Below are 24,831 nucleotides of genomic sequence, written 5' to 3' on the forward strand. Positions count from 1 at the left end.
ATCTGGCGGAACCTTGACGATGATGTCTCCAAAGACATCTAGTTCTCATGTGATTTCCAAAATACCAATCAAACACCGAAAACACTCCGAGCTTTAATCGAAAGGAATAAGTTGATGTCGAAATATAATTATCAAATATATTGGATTCGGTTTTGAATATCTTGCACGATTCGTTCTCAGCTTCGATAGGAATTAGACTGTTAAATATTTTCAACTATGGAGGGTTGAGAGGCCTGTCAGATTATAGCGAAGCAGAGACGTAGTATAATATTTCAGGATTTTGAATCTAGTGTTCGTTTTGGAGAGCTACGCGCTATCATTCACAACACTTTATTAAGAACTTTAATCAATTTTGTCGTGAAAAAACATTCGAAGGTTCAGTAACGATCTAGAAACAAATGATGAAACAATACAAGGTTGATAATCATCTACATCTACATTCGATCACAATATGAAATTTTGTCATTACATTCAATGAGATAAAATTTCTTACTAGATTGTTCGTTTAGTTTTCCGAGTTTCCCAGGCAAATTTCCCGTATCTTTCATCCGTAAGAACCTTCAAGGAAGTATGTGGAAGATTTAACAGAGTCGGCTTGTGCAAACGGCTCGGGCGTATAAACGGGCTTTTACGCTTTTATGCATTTGTCGCTTGTCGCCCATATCACGACGTTCTGAAAAATGGAATTAGAAAACGCGTCGCGACAGATTTTTTTTTAAAGTAGATTTGAATTGGAGCGCGTTTTTCATAAATGGAATTATTTCGGCAGACGGAAGACATGTCAACGTATGAATCTAAGCTGGTGATATTTATTTACAAGTTACATGAGACAAGAAACGTCTTATCAAAACACCTAATCAAAAGAGGCCTTGCATCCTGTCAAAATTGAACATTCCTGTTAGTTGTGGAGCCGACGATGCTAAATCGGGATCTACTCCAGCGTCGTGGAGACCTAGTGGATCTTGAAGATAAGATAGTAGAAAGAAATAAAAGTTCTATGATGTATGCACTTTCAGCGGTGAGGAAAGTGTCTGCAGGTTCTCAAAGATGTAAAAAAAAATCGTCAGGTATACATACTCGAGCGTGTCAGATTACGATATTGTATATGCCATACGTGTATCTCTGATAATAACTTCATGTTAATCTGACAGTTTGCGTGGTGGGGCTGGCCGTACGGAAGAGTTGAAAATGGTAAAAAGAATTTCTTCGAACGTGTCAGATTTTTAGAGGATATGTTAATTGGACCCAAAGGAAGCTACTTTTCAAGGGACTGACAATTCGGACAAGACGAAAAATGTTTGAAAATGCAAAAAAAATCGTTACTTGTACATACTCGAGAGTGTCAGATTTTCACACTGATGGTTAATCTCGATGATAATAAGGCATTTTTTTCAAATATCTCCCTTCGCACCTCTTATCGTTTCTGTTTCATTATGAAAGTTGTCTGTATCGAAATTTTATACAACTTTTCCTGAAGCAATTTTACCTACTCTTAACCGTTTTCGAGTTAGAGGTTGATGAGGGCGAGGAGCTTAGCTACACATGCGAAAGGCTCAGAAATCCAGTCTAATGTACATTCATCGCCATATATCTCGAAAACGTTCAAACGTAGAAAAAATTGTTTCGGACCAAATTTGTAGAAAATGTCATGCCCTATACAAATATTATAATGAATGCGAAAACGATTTGAAGTCCAGGAGAGGAGATAATTAAAAAAAACTGAATTTTGTGACCTTTTATGGCCAATTTTCATTGTTTCGGCTTGCTTAAACTGTCAGATTAAATTTTTTCCGTTATTCTTGATTCATTAGCTTCAATATAACAAAAAAGCCACTGCGCTCGAGAATGTACACATAACGTTTTTTTGCGCCCTCCCACACATTTTCGTCAAGCTTTTAATGTTAAATTGAGAGAATATATACTTTTCAACATGTAATTAACCACATATATCTCAATCTGACATGCTCGAGTATGTACAATGATCGTTTTTCTGTTTTCTGACAGGCTGCCCCATAGACAATTCCCCCTATATACAGGTCTAATTTTTGGTAGAGGTCTTCAAGGTATCTCCCCCTATATCGCTCAGACACACTTGAGTAAATCCCGAATTTCCCTCTTGGGCTCCCCAACTATATTGGAAAACAGTTTATAAGGGAAGTTATAAGTAATGGAAAATTCGTAACAGCTTCTTTCCAAAACGAAAGACTTTGTGCTCTGATAATAATATTGGTCCCAATGGAAATCGTTCAAGTCCCAGCACTCCCAACTCCTCCCCCAAATATTCCCTATATGTTCGAATAATCTAAAAAAACCCAACAAAACAAAATCTCCCCCTTCGCTTCGAGCACCAAACGTTTGGATACATTATACCAGAAACGATTTCCACAGTAATGACGTCGATTTCGAATTTTCCGGGTTGGTATTACATTTCGAGAAAAAAACCCGGTTTCTACATTTAGTCCCTCATCGAACGGAAAACCTGTGCCGCTTCGCTAAGCGTATTCCCAAACGCGATTTAAATTGTGCGAGATCTGGCAGCCTCTCCCATAAATCCAGATATGAGTGAAATATTACCGGTAGGTAATTAACCGGAAAAGGTGTTGTGTAGGTGGCACTACTGCATTTCAGCATAAGTGTAAATCTTGTTATGATATTTTGATTTACGCTATGAGATTCTACATACGTTTGAGGGTTAAGGTCACGGTGTAACCGTGCTGCGGTTCAGGGATGGTTTCATGCTTCTCTTGATTATAGAATCTTGTTTATTTGCAGTTAACGTAGGACAGTATTGTAATGACTGTTTCCATAGGTGAATATGCTTCTGTTTGGTTAATTGCTAGATCAATCATGTGATAGTAACATCTGGTAAAGGATATACCCAGTGTGAAACGAATAATAAATAGGTAGTTAATGATATAAATGTTCAGCAAAAGAAGAAAGTAACGCTCGTGTTGAGTAAAATCTTCCACGATTCAACTCCTACCTACATTATCATCATTATTGTATAATGAATTTGTTTGACTATTTTGACTGAGAAAGTATTGATAACCAGCCATAGTTCCTAAATAATGTTGCAAGTTGGATGAAGTAACATATATGAAGTAAATTTTCAAGGAGGTTTTCCGTTATTCGTGGATAAATTGCAAATATTCCAGTCCCATATTTTTTTCTGATTCAGAATATACAGGGAGAGTCGTTGATTCGTACAAATATTTCAACAGTAGATTCTTGAGGTCAAAAGAAACACTCTTTTCCTATAACATTTTTTCCAAATCGGCCCTGATAAAAAGATATAGTCATTTTAAGTTTTCATCATGAGCTATGCCTCCCCTGGAGAAGTAAAATTCCATTCAGAATAACAACCCAAATCTATGACAACACTACACATCTGTGAATCTTTTAAATAGAGTTGCATTCAGCCAAAGACCTAATTTTCCGAATTTGACAGATATTTAAAAAAAATAATTTTTTATGTACTTTTTAATTTTTGAACATCAAATTACTCGAAAATGGCGCATAATACGAGAAATATGGGGAATACTTTTATTTCACAAAGCGTTCAAATATTTATCAGATAGCGTCAAACTTATATTCAAGAGTTGGATTCTTTGAATTTTTGGTATTTTTATGGTACCTACGTTATGGTCATAATGAGAAAACTGGAAGACGTGGGTAATATATATCTTGTGTTCGAAAAAGATTAATCAAATAAATGAAAAACTATATTCCGAAATTCATTTCATTCGATAGAACCGTTTGTGAGATAGAACTAAGAATAATTTTTTTATGGTTTTTCAACAGTCTGCATCTTTTAAACCGAGCCGATTCGGAAAAAATGGTGAGGGAAAAAAGTATTTCTTTTAACCTCAGGAATCTACTGTTAAATTATTCGTACCAGTCAAAGACTCACCCTGTTTAATAAACGTCATGTCTCTAATTGTTCTTTCAATAAAAACTCAAAAACTAGTTCGGTCAAGTTGGCGGGTTATTTTTATTGACAATACGATAATGAACTTAAAGCTACTTACATCCAGTTTCATAATCGAATTTAACATCACTTTAAGCTTAAAGCTTCCTTTACTGTCATTTTTAGTAGGGTTAAAGGAAGCTTTAAAATTAAAGCGACTTTAGGTTTGATTATGAAACCGGCCGTAAGTATATATGTCGTGTCAGGTTAAGAGATACTTTGAAAATCACTTTCATTCCGGATAATATTTGAGAACATGCTCGGAAAATGAGGAAATAACGAGAATTTCCAGGACTACTTCATATTTATTACTTATCATATTATCAATCCATGATGGTGAACTTGACCGAACTATATAGTTTTTGAGTTTTTTTTTCATTGGAAGAACAATTAGAAACACGATGTTTATTATACATGCAGGGTTAGATCTTTTTAGAGGCTGACTATATAGGAATATCGAAAACCGTTAAAAATAAAGGGTGGCTTAAATTACAAAAAAGTAGTACACCAGTATAATGGCTATGGAGGATTATGACTACACACCGAATTTCGTGTAGTTATCTCCAAAAACAAATGAGTTATGAAGAAAAAATGATAATCTTGATTTTCAGTTTTTTCGAGATATCTCAGGAACCATCAGAGATATTTGGGAACTGTTTACACCCACCCCCTCATCCTTGAATAACGCAATTTTTCCGTAATTTAAGCTACTCTGTATTTCCAACGGTTTTCTATATCCCTGTAGTCCCCCTCTAAATAGTTCTAACCCTGTATATTGTCAATAAGAAAAAAATATGGGGTTACATTTGAAAAAATGCATGTTATTACTACTATATCACGGATGCGGTGGACTTGAAAAATCTTTGACTACGCCACTGCATTCTATATTAAACATTGCTGTAGAAACTTTACGGAATAGAGGCACCAACTCAAAGTCTAAGGTATAATTATACCAAAGGGTACTTGAAAACAAAAGGAAGATAGAGGTCAAATCGAATTTTGCCCACCCCGTAAATAACCCAAAAATTTAAGTCTTTTCGGCTCAAAATTCGATAATTACACATTTGAACAAAAAGATACTGATATCTTTCCTAGCAACAAGCTCTCAAAAATATCCAGAACAAATGATTTTCAGATCTCTCGCTTATTGCTATATTAGTTCAGAGTGCTCCAAGTTGTTGTTGGAACCTTAGGAGAAACAACGAAAATGTCAAATGTCTAGTGTGAATGAGCTTAAAACGTCTGCCATTAATGCGATTAAGCAAAATGCAGTGAGATGAAATAGAGATACTAAAACTGGAAATAACGAAACATTTTATGAAATTCCCGGCAATTTTAAATAAGTCTCTGGAATTCTGCTCAGGAAACACGGTCTGAGTTTCATTTCCGCGAAGATAATTTTATAGTTGAATTCCTCCCTCGCGAAAGTACCTAAACGACGCACATAACTAAAAAAAATTATACTCCTGCACATCTTTCCGATCTCTATAGTATCCAATTAATGGAAAGCCCCATATACGAACTCATCAAGACATTTCAAATGGCGCCAGTTAAAACCTATTTAATTAGCCGAAGTTGCTCATAAATTGTGAATGAATAAATAATTGGATAAAGCAATTTCGCTAAATGAAGGAGTCAGACAACAATTTCCTCGGAAAATCTAAGGAGGAAATGGCTCGGAAAACTGGTCGAATTGTCTTGCAAATCACACCTGGTTGTTCACGAATCGCGTAATTTGAGAGATAATTTGTTTATTAGAGCCGTTTGCCACCGTTGGAGTTAACCAGAAGGATTCAGTTTTGGACAGCATTATTTTTTATTTATATTAACGATCTCTGATGCCATATTATGTTTCTGAAGTCAAAACCATACAATTTGTCGATGATATGCTAATGGTCAGCATGAACGAAAGCAAAATACAATCGCTAATCTGGCACCCCCATATGCGGATTTTGAAACAAGAATTTCAGGGTCGTTTGTCCATCGTAGGTCCATTTTTTTCATTTTTCCAGGTACCGTTCTAGAGGTATGGAAAAAGAACTTTCGGTGCATTTTCAGGAGCAGCACCCCCGAAATGCAGAAATAACGTATTTTTAATGGTAAAAAATCTGAGAATATTGAGAATTTAATCAATCTCGGCGCAACCGTTCGGTCTTGACGAATTTTTAACTGAACCCAGTTTTTTCAGGATTTTTCGAAGGTCAGCTTTCGAGTCGTTTATCTCCCAATAAAAGTAACCGCATATGGAAATGTGATACATATTCTGAAAGAGCAACTCTTCGAGCAATAAATCTGAAAATTTCATTTATGTCGGTGCAACCGTTCGGTCTTGACGAATTATTAACTGAACCCAGCAGTTTCAGGATTTTTCGAAGGATAGCTTTCGAGTCGTTTATCTCTCAATAAAAGTAATTGTAGATGGAAATGTGATACATATTTTGAAAGAGCAACTCTTCTAGTAATAAAGCTGAGAATTTCATCAATTTGAAATGGTTTGATTGGAATATTTATAATATTTTAAAATATCCTAGTGTAAAAAAGTGTTTTGCTTGTTCCAGCAGTTTGAAAAATAAGTATTCAGAATTACTGAGAGGATATTCATAAACTATGTATACTTTCACTGTAGGTAATTGAAACATAATTCTACACTAATCATCATTCATTTATTAAGAAACATTCATCAAGTGAAGAATACATTATTTTGAGTGTTGTCCAACTTATCTTCTTGTTTATGTTTTGTTTTCATATGTTTATGTAATCCGGCTTTCAAACTAAAACAATCACCACAAATTTCACAAATGTATGGCTTTTCCCCACTGTGTGTTCTCATATGAACTTGCAAATGAGTAGACTGGTTGAACTGCTTATGGCAAATTTGACATTCATGTGTTTTAATCCCTAAGTGAATCCTCATATGTCTTGTTGCCCCATTAGAAAAAGGGAAATTTTTACCGCAAATCGTACAAAGAAAAGGTGTCTTCTTTGACTTTTGTCCTGGAGGTGCGTAATGAGTTGTCATGTGTCGTTTTAATGAAGACATTCGAGAGAATGCCTTATTACAATTGGTGCAGTTATAATTTTTCTCCCTTGTGTGGGATGCTACATGTTCCTTCAATCTAGAGTAGGTTTTAAACGGTTTTCCACAAAGTTCGCACACCAACTTTTTATTATGACTCTTAACCATATGTTCCTCGTATTCAGATTGTTCTCTAAACGTTAGTGAACATTCTCTACAATTCAGTTCTATGATATTTCGACTCGTTTCACCATTAGTGAGTTTGGTGAGAACAAGGACTGCATTGTCTAATTCACTGTTATCAAGTTCATTATCGTTTGGGAAATCTGACTCCATTTTTATATCAATTTCTGAAAAACAGTTTATAAAAAAAAGCTATGATCCAGATGAATCTGCAAACCTTCGTCATCGTATTCGACATTTTTTTCAGAGATATATTTAAGTGTCCTCAACGAATCTGTTGCAGTCTTTTTGAATTTGAAGGATAGGTTTAATGAGGTAATACAAACACGGCATATTCTAGGAACGTTTTCTCGGTGCACCTCCTGCAAAAAAAATAGGGTAGAGATCATTTACCTTGATGAGCTTCCATTTACCAGTTTGGGGAAAACACAAGCTTCCAATTTTTCAAGGAAAGTTCGACCATCATAATCTAAGTCCGTTATTTTAATCGCACCAGAATTTTTTCTCAAACAAGTGGAACAAATATCCTCATCGTATGTGGAAGAGGTGTCTTTGCATGTTTCATAAAGTGTTGGGTCATCGTTCATTTCAGAACAATTCACTTTCAAATTTGAATACAGATTTGTTTACTTTTTCACAATAATTCTGACAGATTGAGGTTAGAAAATGCGCGAAAGTCACGGTATCAAATATATTATTGATTGCTGTCGCCACGCCACGGTATATAAACTATGTAGGGAACCCACCAACCACCAACTACACTGCTCAAAAATTGTTATGGAATAAGTGGATATTTGATAAAAAACTTACTTTTTGACCTTGAATCAAATATTCAGCATTGATGTAGGTACAAGGCCGTGCCCAGATTTTTGATTCGGGGGGGGTCTCAATAATAAAGACGTGCTAATTCAAATTTAATTTATTAACATCACATTGGCACGGGAAATTCCCCTCACTGAAAAAACTGTACTAACATATATTTGTTTTCAAAACTAAAAACTTCAATTTTCCAGTTCCGTGAATTCATAATACAAAATCAAGCCTTCTAGACTTCTTATGGGCAAATTCTGTTATAACATCATTAGTTGGGATGATGATATATCTGTGAATTGCCATTAGAGCCAACCCGGTTAGCCTCTCTTGCCCACAAGAATTCCGTAGATAGGTTTTTAGGCGCCTAAGTGTGGAAAATGACCTTTCCGGGGTGCACGTGGTTACTGGTAGAGTCGACAAGATGTTCAATAACATAAAAATATTGGGATACAATTGCCTGTTGCACTCTCCGACAGCCTCAATGGCGCAAGAAGCCCAAGAAGGCCGGTCCGAAGGGCTTTTGCCCTGCCAAAACAATTTCCATAGTTGAAATTCGCCTTGTGCCTCGTCTAGTTCCACCAGATCCTCGTACATCACTAGATCCTCTCTTGAGAATGGCGTTTCCTTCTCGGAACAGACTGTTGGTATAAGAGTATACAAAGCAGCAATCACTTTCTTGTGGTCAGTAAATCTTATTTTGAGCTGGGAAGTTAAGTCTTCTAATAGGGGTATTGCAACAGTTATGCGGTAATACTGTTCGGGGTCATTAGTTTTTGGATTAGCGCGATGTTTCTGTACTGATGTCAACCGTGGAAGCCTGATCTCTTCATTGACATCTGCCAATAAATCCTTTGCTTCTGTAAATGAATTTGAAAATTCTCTTTCAATATTTTACGACGTTCATGTTGTACCAGTGACAACGTCCCGTCCTCCTTTGAGAAGCACGGTTTTTCTTTCCTTTGAGCGTGGCAAAGACCAACAAGTTTCCGATCGCTTCTAAAGGCGCGTACTCACTAGGTAAGCAGCAACAGCACCGACCATAAAAATCGCACAAAATTTTACGAGGTTCCTCGTGCGTCGCATATTTCAAAGTGATCCGAGACTTGTCGGTCTTTGCCAAGCTCAAAGGAAAGAACAACCATGCTTCACAACGAAGAACGGGACGTACACACTGGTGCAACATGCAACGTCGTTGAATTTTATGGGATTTTCACGGCCTCTTATGCTGTTGCTGCTCGCCAGTGAGTACGCGCCTTAAGCCTGCGACGAACGAGGAACATCGTAGGGGATTTTTATGGCCCGTGCTTTGCTTTTTTGAATGTTTTTCGATTTTTTCTAGTGTTGATCCATTTTATTTCGGGGGGGTCCGGACCCCCCGGACCCCCCCCCCCCTGGGCACGGCCTTGTGTAGGTACATACTACCTGGAGAGGCGTATGTTTGCTTATTGTATACACACAAAATATGGCCCTCATGCCTCTCATGACATTTAATGGCTTAATTTAAGAAGAATTCAAGAACTCATTTCATTCATATGTTTCTTGTAGTCCGTATGTGGATCAATTATCACGAGTTTAACATGCTTTTGGAAGCCTGCCAACTTGAACAAATAGTGTGATGGTTAAACGCGAAGGTTTAATTCAACAAGAAGTTGCAAACTATCTCCAAGTTCCGCAAATTGTAAGAGTAGAACGTAGAATCGCTATGGTAGTGCTGCATATACACAAAGAGGCCAACGACCAAGAACTACAATCGTCGCACAAGATCGGCTAATACGGTTAACTACACGACGAAATCCCTTCTTCAGAGAACCGCGAATAAATAGTTCATTCCTGCAAACTACCGAACTATCCGGATTAGGTTTGTATAGCTCCAATAAAATTTAAGGACAAGAAGCTCCTCAGGGCACCCGAGAATGAGTAGGAAACAGAGGCTTGTAAGATATCGTACTTTTGAACATGAGAAGTGAAACACACACTTCTCATCAGTTTTAACGAATCGTATAAAAAAATAAAAATGAAAATGAGCTTGTATTTTTGAATTGCAAATTTGTGAAAGAAAAGTTCAACATTTTATTGGATTCATTTTCAATACAATTCATTCTAGGTTTTGAGGACAGCCTATTTTGCTCTTTTTGAGTCACATGCCAGGTTTGGCATGTGGGATGATGGATTTGGGATACAGGGATTGCTGTAAATTATCATTCAAAATCATGACACTGATCTGTCTGTTTCTGTATGAGATTTTGTCTTACGCTCATAAAAATCATGAAAACTGGGTACAAAACAAGGATGGTCATAATTATGATACGAGAGGAAAGCATGATATTCATTTACCTTATGCCAGGCTCAGTAGGTTGCAAAAGGCTCCATTTTATTTGGCAGCCATAAACTCTATAATAGAATCCCAAAGGATATGCGAAGTCTGCCCATGAAGAGTTTTCAAAATAAATTGAAGTCTTTTCTTATTGTAAAGGTATTTTTCACCGTAGATGAATTTTTAAACTTTAAAATAATAAATTTGTGAAATATTTTTATATTTTGAAATGTGTCGAGTGTAAACCTTTTGGTATAAACATGAATAAATCTCTTCTAGGATTTTAAATGCGATATTCTCCAAGTTTGACCCCCGGTTTCATGAAACTTTGATTGCGCGATCAACGATTTGACAGCCACTCGATTTCCCCGCCGAAATCACTGAAAACTTTTCATTTCTGAATATATTGAAAAAGTAGCAATAGAGAATCATTGAACGGATATACAGAGTGGTCCAGATCGTCACCAAGAAATTTTAACCGCGTATTCTACAATTCTGCAATTTCTTCATGCATGAGAATGTGTTTTATTTTTTTAACCGGAAACGATGCCTCGAACAGCAAAAAAGTGGAGAGGCCGAATTTGCTCCAAATTAAATAAGGATTTAAATAGTAATTTTTATTGTCGGAAAAACCAGTGGCGCATCATTTTTTTATCTGAAAATATTCAGTCTCGCTGCAATACGGACGCCACTGGTAGAACAGAAAAGAAATGATATTATGCAAAAAGTGCTTCTTGACGCTCAAAACCTATGTCTCGAATTCCATAAAAATATTTTAAGCAGTGTGAAAGTTGATGTAGAATACGTGGTTAAAATTTCTTGGTTACGATCTGGACCACCCTGTATATGGAACAATATTTGATGCTAGAATGATATTCTGAATGCTTATGACTGAATCATCGATTGAAAACAAATGGACATATATCTGTGAATCAAGCGTTGATTCTCCGATCAAGCTTTGTGAAACCGGGGGTTACAAAAAAATTATCTCACTGAAAACAGATGGTACCTACCATAGATAGACGTGTAGATCGATATTGGATAAGTTACCTAGCATAGTTAATTTAAGATATAAAGTAAGTAGGCATCTGCAGTATCCAAGTGAAGTATCCATAACTTTGAAATTGAAGTATCCGATATGTTCTCAAATTTCAGTTGACTATCCGATATTTTTCATTGAATAGATATTTTTTGCACGTCTCTGATCTCTACTATGGGAACATAGAAACTTTATTCTACATTCGGTTACATTTTTTTTTGTACGACATTTTTTATCAATATGCTCACACAAAACATTTAAAAATGGAAAACCTGGTGGTGAAAAAATTTCAACTGACTGCAGGAATCGTCTGTTCTGCGAGAAATACCTTCTCGTCTTTTTTATTCTATAGGATTTATTCTTCAAATAATCGGCGGCCGCATTTGCCATCAGCCCATCTATCACAATGGGCGCGACAAGCCGAGAAACGTGTGGGTCGCACCGAAAATGAACTATCCGAGAAAATAAGAGGTTTTTGTTTGTTTCCGAAGGAAGTCAGACAATTGGAAATGTCTAATTTTCGACCGCAAATAGATTTAAACCCCCTAGTATTCCACACCTGGAACGTTCGGAATCAATCAGCGAGGATCTTTAATGCAATTTCTTCGTCGGGTCGACTCTAGTCTCGAATTTCGTGCGATAGTCTCGTAAAAACTAGGAAATGAAGCTTCATCGGCGAAAAATTTCTCTAACGTTTTATACAGAATATCAGTCTATATACGCCCCTCAATTTTTCTCATCTTATACTTTATTTTTCAATGATATTTAAAATTAAATATGAGCACGTTGACGTTGACTCTGAGGTGTGATTGAGGTTAAAACAGAATCTCCGAAGTAATAATCAAGGTTTCCATTCTACGTCAAATTACTCCTAGCTGACTACCCCTTTTCAAGTTTCGCAATTATACAACCCCCAATGACTTCATATGTTTTAGATTTAAGTCGCTTTTGCACGATAAAATGACAATTCGATGGTATCTTTATTGGAAGTGTTCCTACTCATTCAAAGTGCATATTGTACCCAACAATTAACAATCCCGACAGATAGGAACACTTCCCCGAAGAAGGCTTTCAATTGACAGGCACTCGAGTTAATTAACCCCCAGTATACCGTTCCACTAATACATGCAGGCATGTAATATTCCGCTTTCTCTATATGGTAAATATTATATTTCAAGGATCTTCTCTAGTTGGAGAACTCTATTCGACTGTCGAACGTTCAAAATATGTATATGCATGAGTAAAGTAAATTGAGAGTTCCCAAATATTTATACATTTGAATGATAAAGAACATACTTCAGATATCTGGTATATAAACTACATATTATGTTTAGACACTTCTCATTCCATCTACATAAGAATTAGGTTTCTCTGAAGAGAATTAATTATGTAGTTCGAAACCAACATCAGCATCCATTGTTCTTCGAGCCGTCATGAAAATCGAGTTTCTGGGCCAGATTTTATTCTCGATCTTTTACATCAATTTTGTTGAATCGTCAATCTATGTCCTCCACAATTTGTCACTATTGAGAACCTACTTATTTCTTCAGGGAGTGCTCTTTGCTCTCTCAGGATATCTGTAAGCTATACATCAAGATCAAGGAGTGACATCGTCGGAATTACATTATCGGATACTGACTCTGCGTCGTTATTTTATTGCCTAGCCGAAATCAAGAAGATTCTTAGATTCTTTGGTACCATTAACGCATATTCGGAATTAAGTGAAGGACTATTAACCTGGATCTAAAAGTCCAACGTGTCTAATCGATTTGATCTGTCGACGTTTTCGAAGTAGAGTTCAGATGGAAAAACGATTTCAAACGACGAAATAGTTGCTTGGGCTCATAACTCATTCTCCAAAGAAATTGTACATTTAAACTGTTATAAGGGAAAAAAGGTGAAATGCAGTTCGTTCCCAAGCTTGAATCGATTAACAAAATATACATATCGTCAATTTTGTGTTCGAAATTGAAAATATACATTTAAATGGCCAGAGCTCAAATATGTTCAAGGTCTTTACTATTTCCGCTGAGCCTATACAGGGTGTCCCACCTAAAGGAAAGCCCATTGGTACTGGGAAGTCAATACTGTTGGAAACTTTGTATGAAGGCGTAGATCAAATAACTCATCCTTTCCAGAATAAGCAGCGATTATTACTTACTTTTAATTTCGATAGGATTTTGACATTATACATACAAAAGTATTATATTTCTCTTCAAATTCTATATTGATTCTATTAGTATTCTTCATACGTCGATACCTATCGAGAGTTGTTTTCGAGCTATCCGCAGTTTTCTGAAAAAAAAAAAAAAACTGGAAAACTCTGAAATTAAGTAAGGAGTTTTTGTGATTGTATTCAAATTCATAACCAGCAAGGTCAGCTTGCCTTAGTGGTTAGCGAAGTCATCACTGCTTGGGCGCCTGAAGAAAAACTATATAAAATTTTACTTGGCTCCCAGAAAAAGTTTTGAAGATTTTTGCTTATATTTTATTATACTTAGATACCTATACAATTTTTTTTCTAAGGAGAATCCAATCTAATCGTTTCGAACACTTTTCTGCTCGAAATTTGAAAATTAGACATTTGAGCCAAATGAAAATGCCTTCATTCCAACAAGCGCGCAAAAATATTGGTTGAGACTTGTAAGAGACTGATTTCAAGATAGATTTAGGTTAAACGCTCGTGTAAAATGGTAGAGTATACCTACTATTTTTGCCTTAAATTCTTGAAAAGGTTCACGAAATCAGCTTGAGCTCACATTGCTTACTAGATAAATGATTATATAAATACCCCAACATATTAAAAAATGGGTCATTCACCAGATCTATTAACTAGAGAGTTTACGACCATACCACGCTGACAATGCCAGTTCTCGACCGGTATAGTCCAGTCATGCTGAACTAGATTGTACTCTAGATTGAAACATTTCGTGAAAAATTTATTCTTAACCAACAGTTGCCAGAAACAGAGGACTATGGTCAGTGGTACAGGAAAATAGTTCCGAAAGAAGGGAGAAACAGAAACAATCTGAATATTATTCCAAGGATGCATCACTCCTAAAAGTTCCTCTTAAACTATAGGCCAGATCTGGATCTAACTAAAAATATTATCAGCCTCCTCACCGACTTCCTTACAAATATTGAATTGATGTGGCCTATACTTGATGAATCCATAATTGAAAATGAGTTTTCAAACCACTATTCCTGTTTCGCCATAACAACAGCATCTTCAGGTGGGTGAAGGTAAACTAGTTTACCTTTTTTTGAGAACAACTCTGATGGGGGTATAATAGACCTTGAAGTAGCAGTATAATTACGCTTTAATATTGAACAATTTCTGATGAGAAGGTCAACTCCTACTTAGTAATAAGAGGATGAATTGATTCCCATTTGTCGTTCATATGTCAGGAGCTTCTTCGTTAGATGGTTATGAACAGGAAATTTTCCTGTGTAAGATTGGGTTAGGCAGTCCAGACTACTCATTATAGCCTGAGGTCAAAAACTTCCGACTTTTGAGTTTTGGTAGGAAACAGCTGAGTATGATGACTAATCAATGATTGGCAACTTGTTGAATAAACATTTAAATTTCTTTCAATGTGGCTTACTGCTTGTACTTGTGCTGCAGCTGCTTTTCTGCATCAACTTTTAACTTATTGAATGAAGAGAAAAAGGTCCTATGTCCCACAATCTTTATTAGTTGTTAGACTATAGTATAGTTTCATTTTGATTCGGTATGATGTATTAAGATTTTTCTTCATATGACAGATATTTGTCTATTAATATTGTAACTTGTATCTTTTTGACTTGGAAATGGGACTATATTGAAAGTCTTGAAACTATAGTAGTCTTTAACGACTAATAAAGATTGTGGGACAAATGACCTTTTTCTCTTCGTTCATGATGAACCACCCACACTTATCAATCTTCTAATTTATTTTAACGCATGTTACTTCTAAGAACCACAGGATAAAGCTTGCTGATAAAATCACCTGTGATATGTTTATGTAAACGTCTACCATCTACAGGGTTGATGCGGGTTGTCTCTAAAACACACATTTTTTGTAAGTTAACGAGTTACCCGGATCCTTAATTTATGTACGACGCATTGATTAAGTTCTTGGTGAGGGTTGAACCTCAATGGTGACATACCAGGGTTGGCTCTCTGTCAATCGTCCCAAAACTAGACGACAAATAAATTTCTCGTTTCGAATTCAGATATAATCGATCATCATCGATGCTGGGATAGGTCGTTGCCACCTATTGCGGTGTCATTCACCTGCCATGTGACCCAATTCGAATACTAAATGGAAGCTTTTGGAGAGGAATGAAGGATGGAACAACAAATGGGGCGTTTAATGGATTTCTAGTTATTGTTTTGCAGTATTCGTAAGGTCCATTAAAATTGTTCGGTTCTGTACGTGCTTTACGTTCGATTAGGATTATGTGTACGAGTGTGCATGCGGATTTCCCGCCTGTACGTTCGGCAAGCTGTGATTTTCCGCGATAGGAAGCGCTGTGCATTATTTTTCGAAACATATCTTTTTTTCATTGAGATCATGAAAAAGAAAACTTAGAAGCTCATTTGCAAGAAGGTTGTATACACCTACTCATAAGGGTAGATATCGTCCATATTTGCATACTGAATGAAGTCTAGCAGGAATTTAGACAATCTTATTGAATCAATTCTTAATACCTTACTAATGCTTCAAATGTGTAATAGAATAGTTGTAAGCCATTCCAGTTTTGAGAAAAGATCATAAGAGATTCGAAATGTTATACTAAGCAGAACCTGCTTCTGAAAAAAAGGAAGAAGTCACCTGGATACAGAATGCATCGGCATTGCTAGCCAACGTAAAAAGCTTTGAATCAGTAACTGACAGGGGCAATAAGCTATGCAAAAAAAATGACTAAAGCTGAGTATGAAAAGGCAAACGAACCATGCATCTTTGATACATGATGCGACAGTACTACGACATAAAATTTGCATGTACTTATGTAGCCAATCCTATTAGTTATCTAGCTTTATGACGGACTAGGGTAATGGATTTTAGCCACGAATTTTTCATGAGTGGGACCAACCAAATAATTCGAGACCATTTTGCTTACAAAATTCGAAAATGACAGACATTTGGGCAGAACCACAACCTTCCTAACCAAGCCTAGAAATGAGGGACCAGCCCGTCAAAATATCTATAAAGGATGAGTCTTTGAATCGTACAAATATTTTAATAGTAGGTCAAAATAAACACTTTTTTTTCTTACCATTTTTTCCGAATCGGCTCGGTTTGAAAGATACAGGCTGTTGAAAAACTATAAAAAAATGTTATTTTTAGTTCTATCTCACGAACGGTTTGATCGAATGAATTTAATTTTCCATTTTTCCAGTTATCTCATTATGACCATTACGATCCATAAAAATAACAAAAATTTAAAGAACCCAACTGAGAAAACAGCGTTTCTTTTCACCTCAAGAATATACTGTTAAAATAATTGTAAGAGTCAAAGACTCACCCTGTATAATGTTTGTTTTAGTTCTTGTGAACTTCTTATAATCTCCTGTTGTATGTTGGATTGTTTGTGATTTTTACGATCCCTGCAGCTAAGGTCAGATGCCGCGCGTGCATGCTATCCTTAGTTATACAGAGGGTGACTCTTTGACTTGTACATGTACATGTACTTGTACATGTGTTTGGAGAATATCCACCACATTGATGAAAATTTATATTCCAACAATCATTTCATTTGATGAAATCGTTTGTGAGATTACGCAAATTATATTTTTTTATGGATATTCAACCTGTATCTTGTCAACCGGGTAGAATTTGAAAAAATGGTAATAGATGTAATGTGTATGAATTAATTTAGATTATTATTACGTGATTCAGAAACGAAAGACGAATAAACGAAGAGGCCCAGGGCCCAGCCAGATTAGAAATTCGAGATTTTTTACGTTTATCAAACGCAAATGTAAACAAATCTACGTCACTATACGTACTGACGTACTGACAACTGTGTCAGTTTGACAAAAGTTAGATTAGCACCGATTACAGACAGGTGTGGGTAGTACCGATTCAACTCATCGATAGCAAAGAGTAGTGTTTCTGGCCACGGTATTTATGAAAATCATTTTATAATTTTTTTTTTACGCAAATAGGGTGGAAAGGTGGATCTCCTAATTCTTTATCCCTGGCAGCACCCCATCAATCATACTCTGGGACGCTTCATGGAAAGTGATACTGACCAATCAGTACTAATGAAATTATCGAGAAGCAGGTGGTTCACCCTTGTATCAAAATTACGGAGGTCGCACATACATCCTAATAACATTAGCGCCATATGTCTGCCGAGCGAAGTTTACAGGAGGATTTCCCGCAAATATCCGATGATGGATACGACTTCTCATGACAAATTGCTTTACCAAACAGTGCCATCGCGAAAAAACAACCTCGACAGAACAAACCTTTCGGCTTATTGCCGGAAATAACAGAGGGAGAACGCGAAGTGACGCACCTGTATGATTGTATCTGCGAGAAGAGGGACTAAAGGGGAGTTTTGGAGACAATTGTCTTGGATTCTAAGAGAAAGTTGTGATCCAGGATATTCCTGAATAAAGGACGGTAGGGCTATAACGTAATAACAAGGGGTTTTCCATTGTCGGCGTGCTTGTTGAGCTTTTGGCATATGCCTTATATTTTACGAGGTCGTGTATCTATTGTTCTTCATTATAACGAGAGGAAAGAAATTTACTTGCTCGCGAAAGGAACTCCTTAATTTTCACAATAATTAAAAACAGAGTGGAGGGTATATATAATCTTGACTTCAGGATATCATATTCCCGAAAACAATTTTGAAGGTATACAAAGAAGTAAAGAACACATTTCCAGAAATAAGCAATAGTTATTTGCGCAATCAGTTGGGAAAAGTGTTTCACACAATATCTTTTAAAACTTTGAATAGGATGAATTCGAATTGAAAGTACCAAAAACGTCGTTGAAAGCTTCCCTTCAATTCAATTTTCCACTCTGTTACTATGAAAGCAAGTATCTATCGTTTCATCATCAGTTGCGAAATATTTTACTTTGCGTAACTGTTTGCGAAAAGTAAAACATAACAAAACGTCAATGATTTATGTGTTAAGTGTCCCTTTATATGTCAAAATATTTCGAACAAGCTGTGAAATAATAATAATATAACGTCCACTTACCTAAACTTTAAACAACATAGTGCAAGAAACAAGTCAAAAGGGGGGGGGGTATAATTTTATATTTTATATTCTGTAAGGTTTTTTATTATATGCAATTAGTATATCTTTATATTAGTAATATAAGCTATATCTTTGAAAATAAACTACTTTTAAACTTATTCTTATGTGAGGAGGGAAATGAAATTATTTTTCGTTATTCGAAAGTGGAACCGCCCTTGCCTTTTCCTTTACCGATAGGTTTATCCAGGAACCAATATGAAAAATTAGGAAACTTTCACTTTCATCTTCATCAACGAAGTTATATTTCTGGAGAATGCGCTGGGTGGAATTGAAATTAATTTTTTAATCGACTTTATAGAAATCGATTTAAAACTTCCAATGGAAGCAGAACGATTTCACACTGGAAGTTCCATTCTTTTGAATTGGTAGATGAGGTCCACCTAGATATCGGAATTCATTTCTTGGACGGAATGCATTTATACCTCAGCACATATTTTATCCAAGAATGCTTGTAACCCACATAATGGGGATAGAGTCGGAATTCTGCCTTTGTTTATTACACAGTATATTACATCCTCCAAGTAGAGTAGATTCCCAGGAAACCATGAGGAAGTAAACAATTCAACATATTAAGCTCATTTGCCGATTCTCTTCCAAAGTACTAATACTTCGACAAATCATATCTCTACATGGAAAATCCAGAAAGCTCAAATGTAACTAATATAGATTATAGAAAGTATATAATATATATATATATATACACAAATCGGTAACTCCAACTCTTATTATGAATCTATATCAATAACGGGTTATTGGATTGCATAAAACCCCATGCTGTATCATACACAAATCGGTAACTCCAACTCTTATTATGAATCTATATCAATAACGGGTTATTGGATCTTGAATTTGTCCTGTGATATTGAATTTATCCAATAACCCGTTATTGATATAGATTATATATATATATATATATATATATATATATATATATATATATATATATATATATATATATATATATATATATATATATATATATATAGTATATATATTGTCGAATAATAACTTAAAACTATCACCTATATCAGATAAACCTTTCGTGTTTCTACCGATTCAGCTTCTCAATGAACTCAATTTCCTCAGGTAAATAATTTGGTAGTAGAAAGAAAACTAATTGGCCTAAGCTATGTTCAGTTACCTTTTCCTCTCTTGAAAGATGAAGAGTAATTCAGTGTGTATATTCCAGGGCACACTATAGATAGAAAAATTTTCATGAACAAATATCAACAAAATTGTAGGATGTTTTAACGTTTGTTAAAATAAGAAAAAAATATTTCAAGTCAAGGAAAATAGTAAAGAACACTCAATTTGGATATGTATCCAACACAAGTTGGGTTATTCTCGGAAATATAAAAAATTGTCATTTTTGAAGGGTGCCTTTCAAATATCAGTACATAAAATTATTGTTGTTTAGAGTCACTGCGTCATCCCGGATCTGCCAGACTCGGCAAGAATCCCCTTGTTCGCTAAATTTCTGCGAAAATTCCATCCGCAATTCAATTAGGCGGTAACCGCCGTAAAAACGGAAGTCGCGCAGATTTGTTTTCTCTCGTACAAGCTGCGGCGTAGTGCCCTGATCTTGTGACTGATACCTTTGAATAACTCGGTCTTTGAAGTTCACCGAAGCTTACATATATGTCTTTGTTAAGTTGGAAACAGGACGGCAGCCACATGCTACTGCATGCTTTGGTAAGGGTTAATACGAGAAAATTTAAATGATGGTTCACTTTGTTTCACTTGTAGGTTACGGATAAGGTTTTTGCAAGGTACTTTCGACTTCGTGATCTGAATTAACAGTATAAGTTGAAGTTTTTATTTAGGTGTCCAAATAAAAACATTGCACCTATAATAGTCCATTCACTTTTATAAAAGCAGTCGATTGGCATTGGAAAATTTACACTGTATAGGTATTAGTTAGGGAGCCGACAATGCTAAATCGGGATTTACTCGAGCGTCGTGGAGACCTAGTGGATTTTGAAGATCAGATGGTAGAAAGAAAAAGAGGTTCTATGATGTATGCACTTTCAGCGGTGGGGAAAGCGTCTGCAGGGTCTCAAAGATGTAAAAAAAAATCGTGAGATGTACATACTCGAGCGTGGCAGATTAAGATACTGTATATGCCCTACGTGTCTCTGATAATGAATTCATGCTTATCTGACAGTTTGCGCGGTGGGACTGGCCGTGCGGAAGATTTGAAAATGGTAAAAAAAAAATTTCCAGCGTGTCAGATTTTTGGAGGATATGTTAATTGGACCCAAAGGAAGCTACTTTTCAAGGGACTGGCAATTTGGACGTGACGCAAGGTCACAGCGGTCCTTTGAAAATGTAAAAAAATCCTTACTTGTACATAGTCGAGCGTGTCAGATTTTCATACAGATGGTTAATCTCGCTGTTGTAGACGTGTGGACCCATTAATCTGACACTAATCAGGGGGAGTTTTCTTAATCTGACACTTTGAAGATGATAAAAAAAAATTTTTTCGAATATTTCCCTTCCTGTACCTCTAATCGTTTTTGAATTCATAATAAAAGTTGTAGATAATAAAATTCAGCACAACTTTTGTCTGAAGCATTTTACATACTCTTAATCGTTCACGAGTTTGTGGGCGATAAGGGCGGGAAGCTTAGTCGCACATGCGAAAGGGCAAGGTCAATGTAGAATCCCAGTCTAATCTAACAATTGTCAGAATGACAAGGTATTTCTACGATGACAATTTCGAAATATTAGTCACGAAAATTTTAGTGTTGTCCGTGACTGAACCTTAGAATGTACTATTTTCCAACGAGTGAATTTTCGCTTCAGCATGTATCGCTAAACTCCTCGCCATATATCTCAAAAACGTTTGAACGTAGAAAAAATTGCTTGGGACAAAATTTCTAGAAAATGTTATGTTCTACAACTTTCATAATGATTACGAAAATGATTTGAAGCCCAGGGAGGAGATAATTCTTGTGACCTATATAGCCGATTTTTTATTGTTTGGGCTTGCTAAAACTGTCAGATTATATTTTTTCTGTAATTCTTGAATTATTAACTTTAAAATAAGAAAAAACGCCACCGTGCTCGAGAATGTGACGTTTTTTTTGCAACTTTGGCGCCCTCCTACACATTTTTGACACGCTTAAATTGTCAGACTAAGAGAATATATACTTTTCAACATATATCTTAATCTGACAGGCTCGAGTATATACAATGATCGTTTTTTTTACTATTCTGACAGGCTGTCCTAGACAATTCCCCCTATATACAAGTCTAATTTTTGATAGACGTACTCTACAGGGTCCAAGGTATGTCCCCTTATATTAATCTGACAGGCTCGAGTAAATCCCGAATTTCCCTCTTCGGCTCCCCAACTATATAGGACTATAATATGCTTGTCAAAATTTTGGTAATTAAGTATTTCTCACAATCTAAATTTACTTCGGAAAATAAATGAATTCAAGGTTCAATTTCATTTACCCTCCGTACATTTATGGGCCAGTTATTTTGATGCTCATGAGAAAAGAATATTCCAGAATCTCAATTTTCAAATCGATTTCAAATTTCATGCTAAAATACTAAGAAATATCAATTCAATGCTTCCATTTCGACTATCTAGGCTTCTTGGAGTTGCAAAACTTCAGATAATAATGAATTAGAGCGTCATCAATTCTAATTCCGAACCGTAGTTCATGAAATGTTCAATTGTGACAGATTTTCTTCAGATATTAAAGTTGATTTTTTTCCAATATTTAATATTTATCATACAGTACCTATCATTTAAGATATACAACGTATGGCATAATATTATATCGGGATGAAGAGTTTTTCACTAATGAATAAGGAAATTTCAACTTTATTATCATTGAACTAATTATTTTTTTGAATCATTCACCCTAATCTGGCCATGTGCATAACTATCCCAAAACTCTGGCCTCTGATGGATATCAGATAAATGCATTGATGAAAAAAATTAAGAAACATACTCTTGGTTGTGCGCTTTCGAATTCTTCTGCTTCTGAATCGAAAGGAAGCCAACGTGAATTGAATGAAATTTCTTTTAATTTTTCCAGTTTTATACGAACTTGACCCTTTCAAACTCAGTAATCTTCAACACCTACTAATCACGTCCTCTGTTGAGAAACTCTGCAGCGTTCATCTCACATCAGTGCTGCCTGTAACCCTTAGTTCATCATTATGCAAATATTTGACACGAACAAGTCGTTAGATTAGTTAGCTTACTAGATTGTGAGATTGTCCGAGCTTCAAACGACGCCGGCGATGCCGTGCTTGGATTTAGGTAGAATTGCATCAGAAGGAATCAAGACAAGTTGAACTGCTAATGAGTATGCTTTTTGTTTCAACTCTGTCAGTTAATCCGAGAAAATCCCCGCATTTCCATGAGTAGGATTGCCAGGAAAAAAGAGAGCTTTCATCAGGATGAATTCTTACAATTTTTTGTTAACGGAGTGACATAATAAGAGGTGATTAATATTTAAATTGAAATGATTTCGATATAGAGGGTGGATATGGTCTTCAATATAGAGGGTGAGTCTTTGACTCATACCAATATTTTAACAGTAGATTCTCGATGTCAAAAGAAACACTTTTTTCCCATATCATATTTCCCGATTCGGCCCTGATAAAAAGATACAGCCATTTTGAGTTTTCATAATCAGCTGTGCCAAACCTGGAAAAACAAAATTACCTTCAGAATAACTAGCTGAATCTATGACTCTACAGATCTTTGGATCTTTTAAACAGAGTTTTATTCAGCCAAAGTACCCAATTTTTTAAATCATATTACTCGGAAACGGCGCATTATACGGCAAAATATGAAGAATACTTTTATTTTATAAAACGTTCAAATATTCATTACATAGCGTCCAACTCAGTTTCAAGAGTTGGGTTCTTTGAATTTTTGGTATTTTTATTGTACGTAATGGCCATAATGAGCAAACTGGAAGACGTGGGTTGTATCTTGTGTTCGAAAAAGATTAGTCAAATAAATGAAAAACTATATTCCGAAATTCATTTCATTCGATAAAACTAATATTTTTTTAAGGTTTTTCACCAGCCTGTATCTTTTAAACCGAGCCGATTCGGAAAAAATGGTAAGAGAAGAAAGTGTTCTTTTACCTGAAGAAACTACTGTTGAAAAATTTGTGCGAGTCAAAGACTCACCCTGTATATTTTATTACGAGATTTCTCCGTCGATCCGATTGTTTATTCATTTAAAATTTTCCTGGAATCGTTTCGGTTTCAAGAAATCTTTGGCGGCAAAGTTTAAGAACATTTAGAAATTGTCCTTTATGGAATGTTTTTCCAATCTTAAAATGGTTGTATTATTACGGTATATTGGCTCAGGTCCTCCAGGGTCCGAAACGAAACTGGCAATTTACCTGTCGATCTGCTCGAAAGAGTCGACCAAGAATTCTAGTGAATCAGTGAATTGATAATGGAGGGTAATACCAAAAAAAACTTATTTTCAAAAGAGTGTAAAGCAAAATCTCCCACTATATGTGGGATATATGACAGGAAAAAGGAAACTATTAAAATTTTTTGAGCTGTACCTACAGTTATTTAAGTCATTTTCAAGAAACGGGGTTCCCATGCTTCAACCTGTATAGGTAATAATGTTATAATTTTCTTCTGACATAATCGCATTAATATCCCATTTCAATCAGTAATTAATTATTGAACAGATGTGGCCTACCCTTCAGTTATCTGATTTATGTGATTTTGTCTTAGGTTTAATAAATAACTGTTATCGAGTATTTCATAGTTAGAATTGAATATTGTGACAACGAATGAGTAGCTGTTAAAAATTATTTCCTTATTACGTTCGGAAAAACACCTTTCTAATTATAAATTGTATTATTTAAATTTGTTGTATCCAACGTTAAAATAGACGGGATTAACGAACAAACTGGCTTGTCTGCATGAGCGCTCCTAAGGTAAGCTCACTTTCTTTTCTCCCATCAACATTTTCTTTCTTTTTTCTTGTGTGTCTGGCTGTTGTTAAAACAGACAGGTACACGGCGGTGAATCCCATTTATGAATTCCCCAGAACATAAAACAATTCCCTCGCAATTTTTTCATCATAGCGGGCTTCTCCCTCGAGGGATGAATCATCCAAATTGGAGTTATTTCTCCTGAAAGTTGAGAATTGAATCTTGCCACGAAATGGTGTTAGTAGGAGCTAATGTGGAAGTTTGTATTGTCGTGAGTACACAGTTCGAGAGGGTATAAT

At 35.7% G+C, this 24,831-nt stretch overlaps 3 protein-coding genes across 6 annotated transcripts in view; all 3 read right to left on the reverse strand.

Annotated features, from left to right (window-relative positions):
• Positions 1-24,831, reverse strand: part of LOC123310656 — a 130,725-nt gene that overhangs the window by 20,593 nt on the left and 85,301 nt on the right. Inside the window, exon 1 of one of the 4 annotated variants that reach the window (XM_044894208.1) lies at positions 7,560-7,690. The exons of 1 other annotated variant lie outside the window; for it this stretch is intronic. The gene's annotated coding sequence lies outside the window, so the exon portion shown is untranslated. Of the gene's footprint in view, positions 244-7,559; positions 7,691-24,831 lie in introns of those variants that run through there. 2 more of the 4 variants (XM_044894205.1, XM_044894210.1) reach the window with 2 other exon arrangements.
• On the reverse strand, positions 6,612-7,753 carry LOC123310655 (zinc finger protein 567-like). Its single transcript, XM_044894204.1, has 3 exons — positions 7,580-7,753; positions 7,384-7,528; positions 6,612-7,333 (listed from the first exon to the last, which is right to left on the reverse strand). The coding sequence occupies exons 1-3, from the start codon at positions 7,751-7,753 to the stop codon at positions 6,648-6,650; spliced, it is 1,005 nt and encodes a 334-aa protein (XP_044750139.1). The 3' UTR covers positions 6,612-6,647.
• LOC123310868 (52 kDa repressor of the inhibitor of the protein kinase-like) lies at positions 8,190-24,633 on the reverse strand. Its single transcript, XM_044894551.1, has 2 exons — positions 24,546-24,633; positions 8,190-8,836 (listed from the first exon to the last, which is right to left on the reverse strand). Exons 1-2 carry the CDS (start codon positions 24,631-24,633, stop codon positions 8,190-8,192), a joined length of 735 nt encoding a protein of 244 aa, XP_044750486.1.

The sequence above is a fragment of the Coccinella septempunctata genome, chromosome 4 (assembly GCF_907165205.1).
Source record: "Coccinella septempunctata chromosome 4, icCocSept1.1, whole genome shotgun sequence".
NCBI classification, from domain to species: Eukaryota; Metazoa; Arthropoda; class Insecta; order Coleoptera; family Coccinellidae; genus Coccinella; species Coccinella septempunctata.

What these genes read in the sequence shown, in the direction of transcription:
- LOC123310655 (XM_044894204.1), bottom strand. Translation starts at nt 7,753, where the DNA reads ATGAACGATGACCCAACACTTTATGAAACATGCAAAGACACCTCTTCC. An exon ending in CTTGTGTTTTCCCCAAACTG is followed by an intron (nt 7,529 to 7,579) that starts GTAAATGGAAGC and finishes TTTTTTTTGCAG; the next exon opens with GAGGTGCACCGAGAAAACGT. An exon ending in TGTCGAATACGATGACGAAG is followed by an intron (nt 7,334 to 7,383) that starts GTTTGCAGATTC and finishes ACTGTTTTTCAG; the next exon opens with AAATTGATATAAAAATGGAG.
- LOC123310868 (XM_044894551.1), bottom strand. Translation starts at nt 24,633, where the DNA reads ATGGGATTCACCGCCGTGTACCTGTCTGTTTTAACAACAGCCAGACAC. An exon ending in TGTTGATGGGAGAAAAGAAA is followed by an intron (nt 8,837 to 24,545) that starts GTGAGCTTACCT and finishes ATTCATTTACAG; the next exon opens with AAGCAAAGGATTTATTGGCA.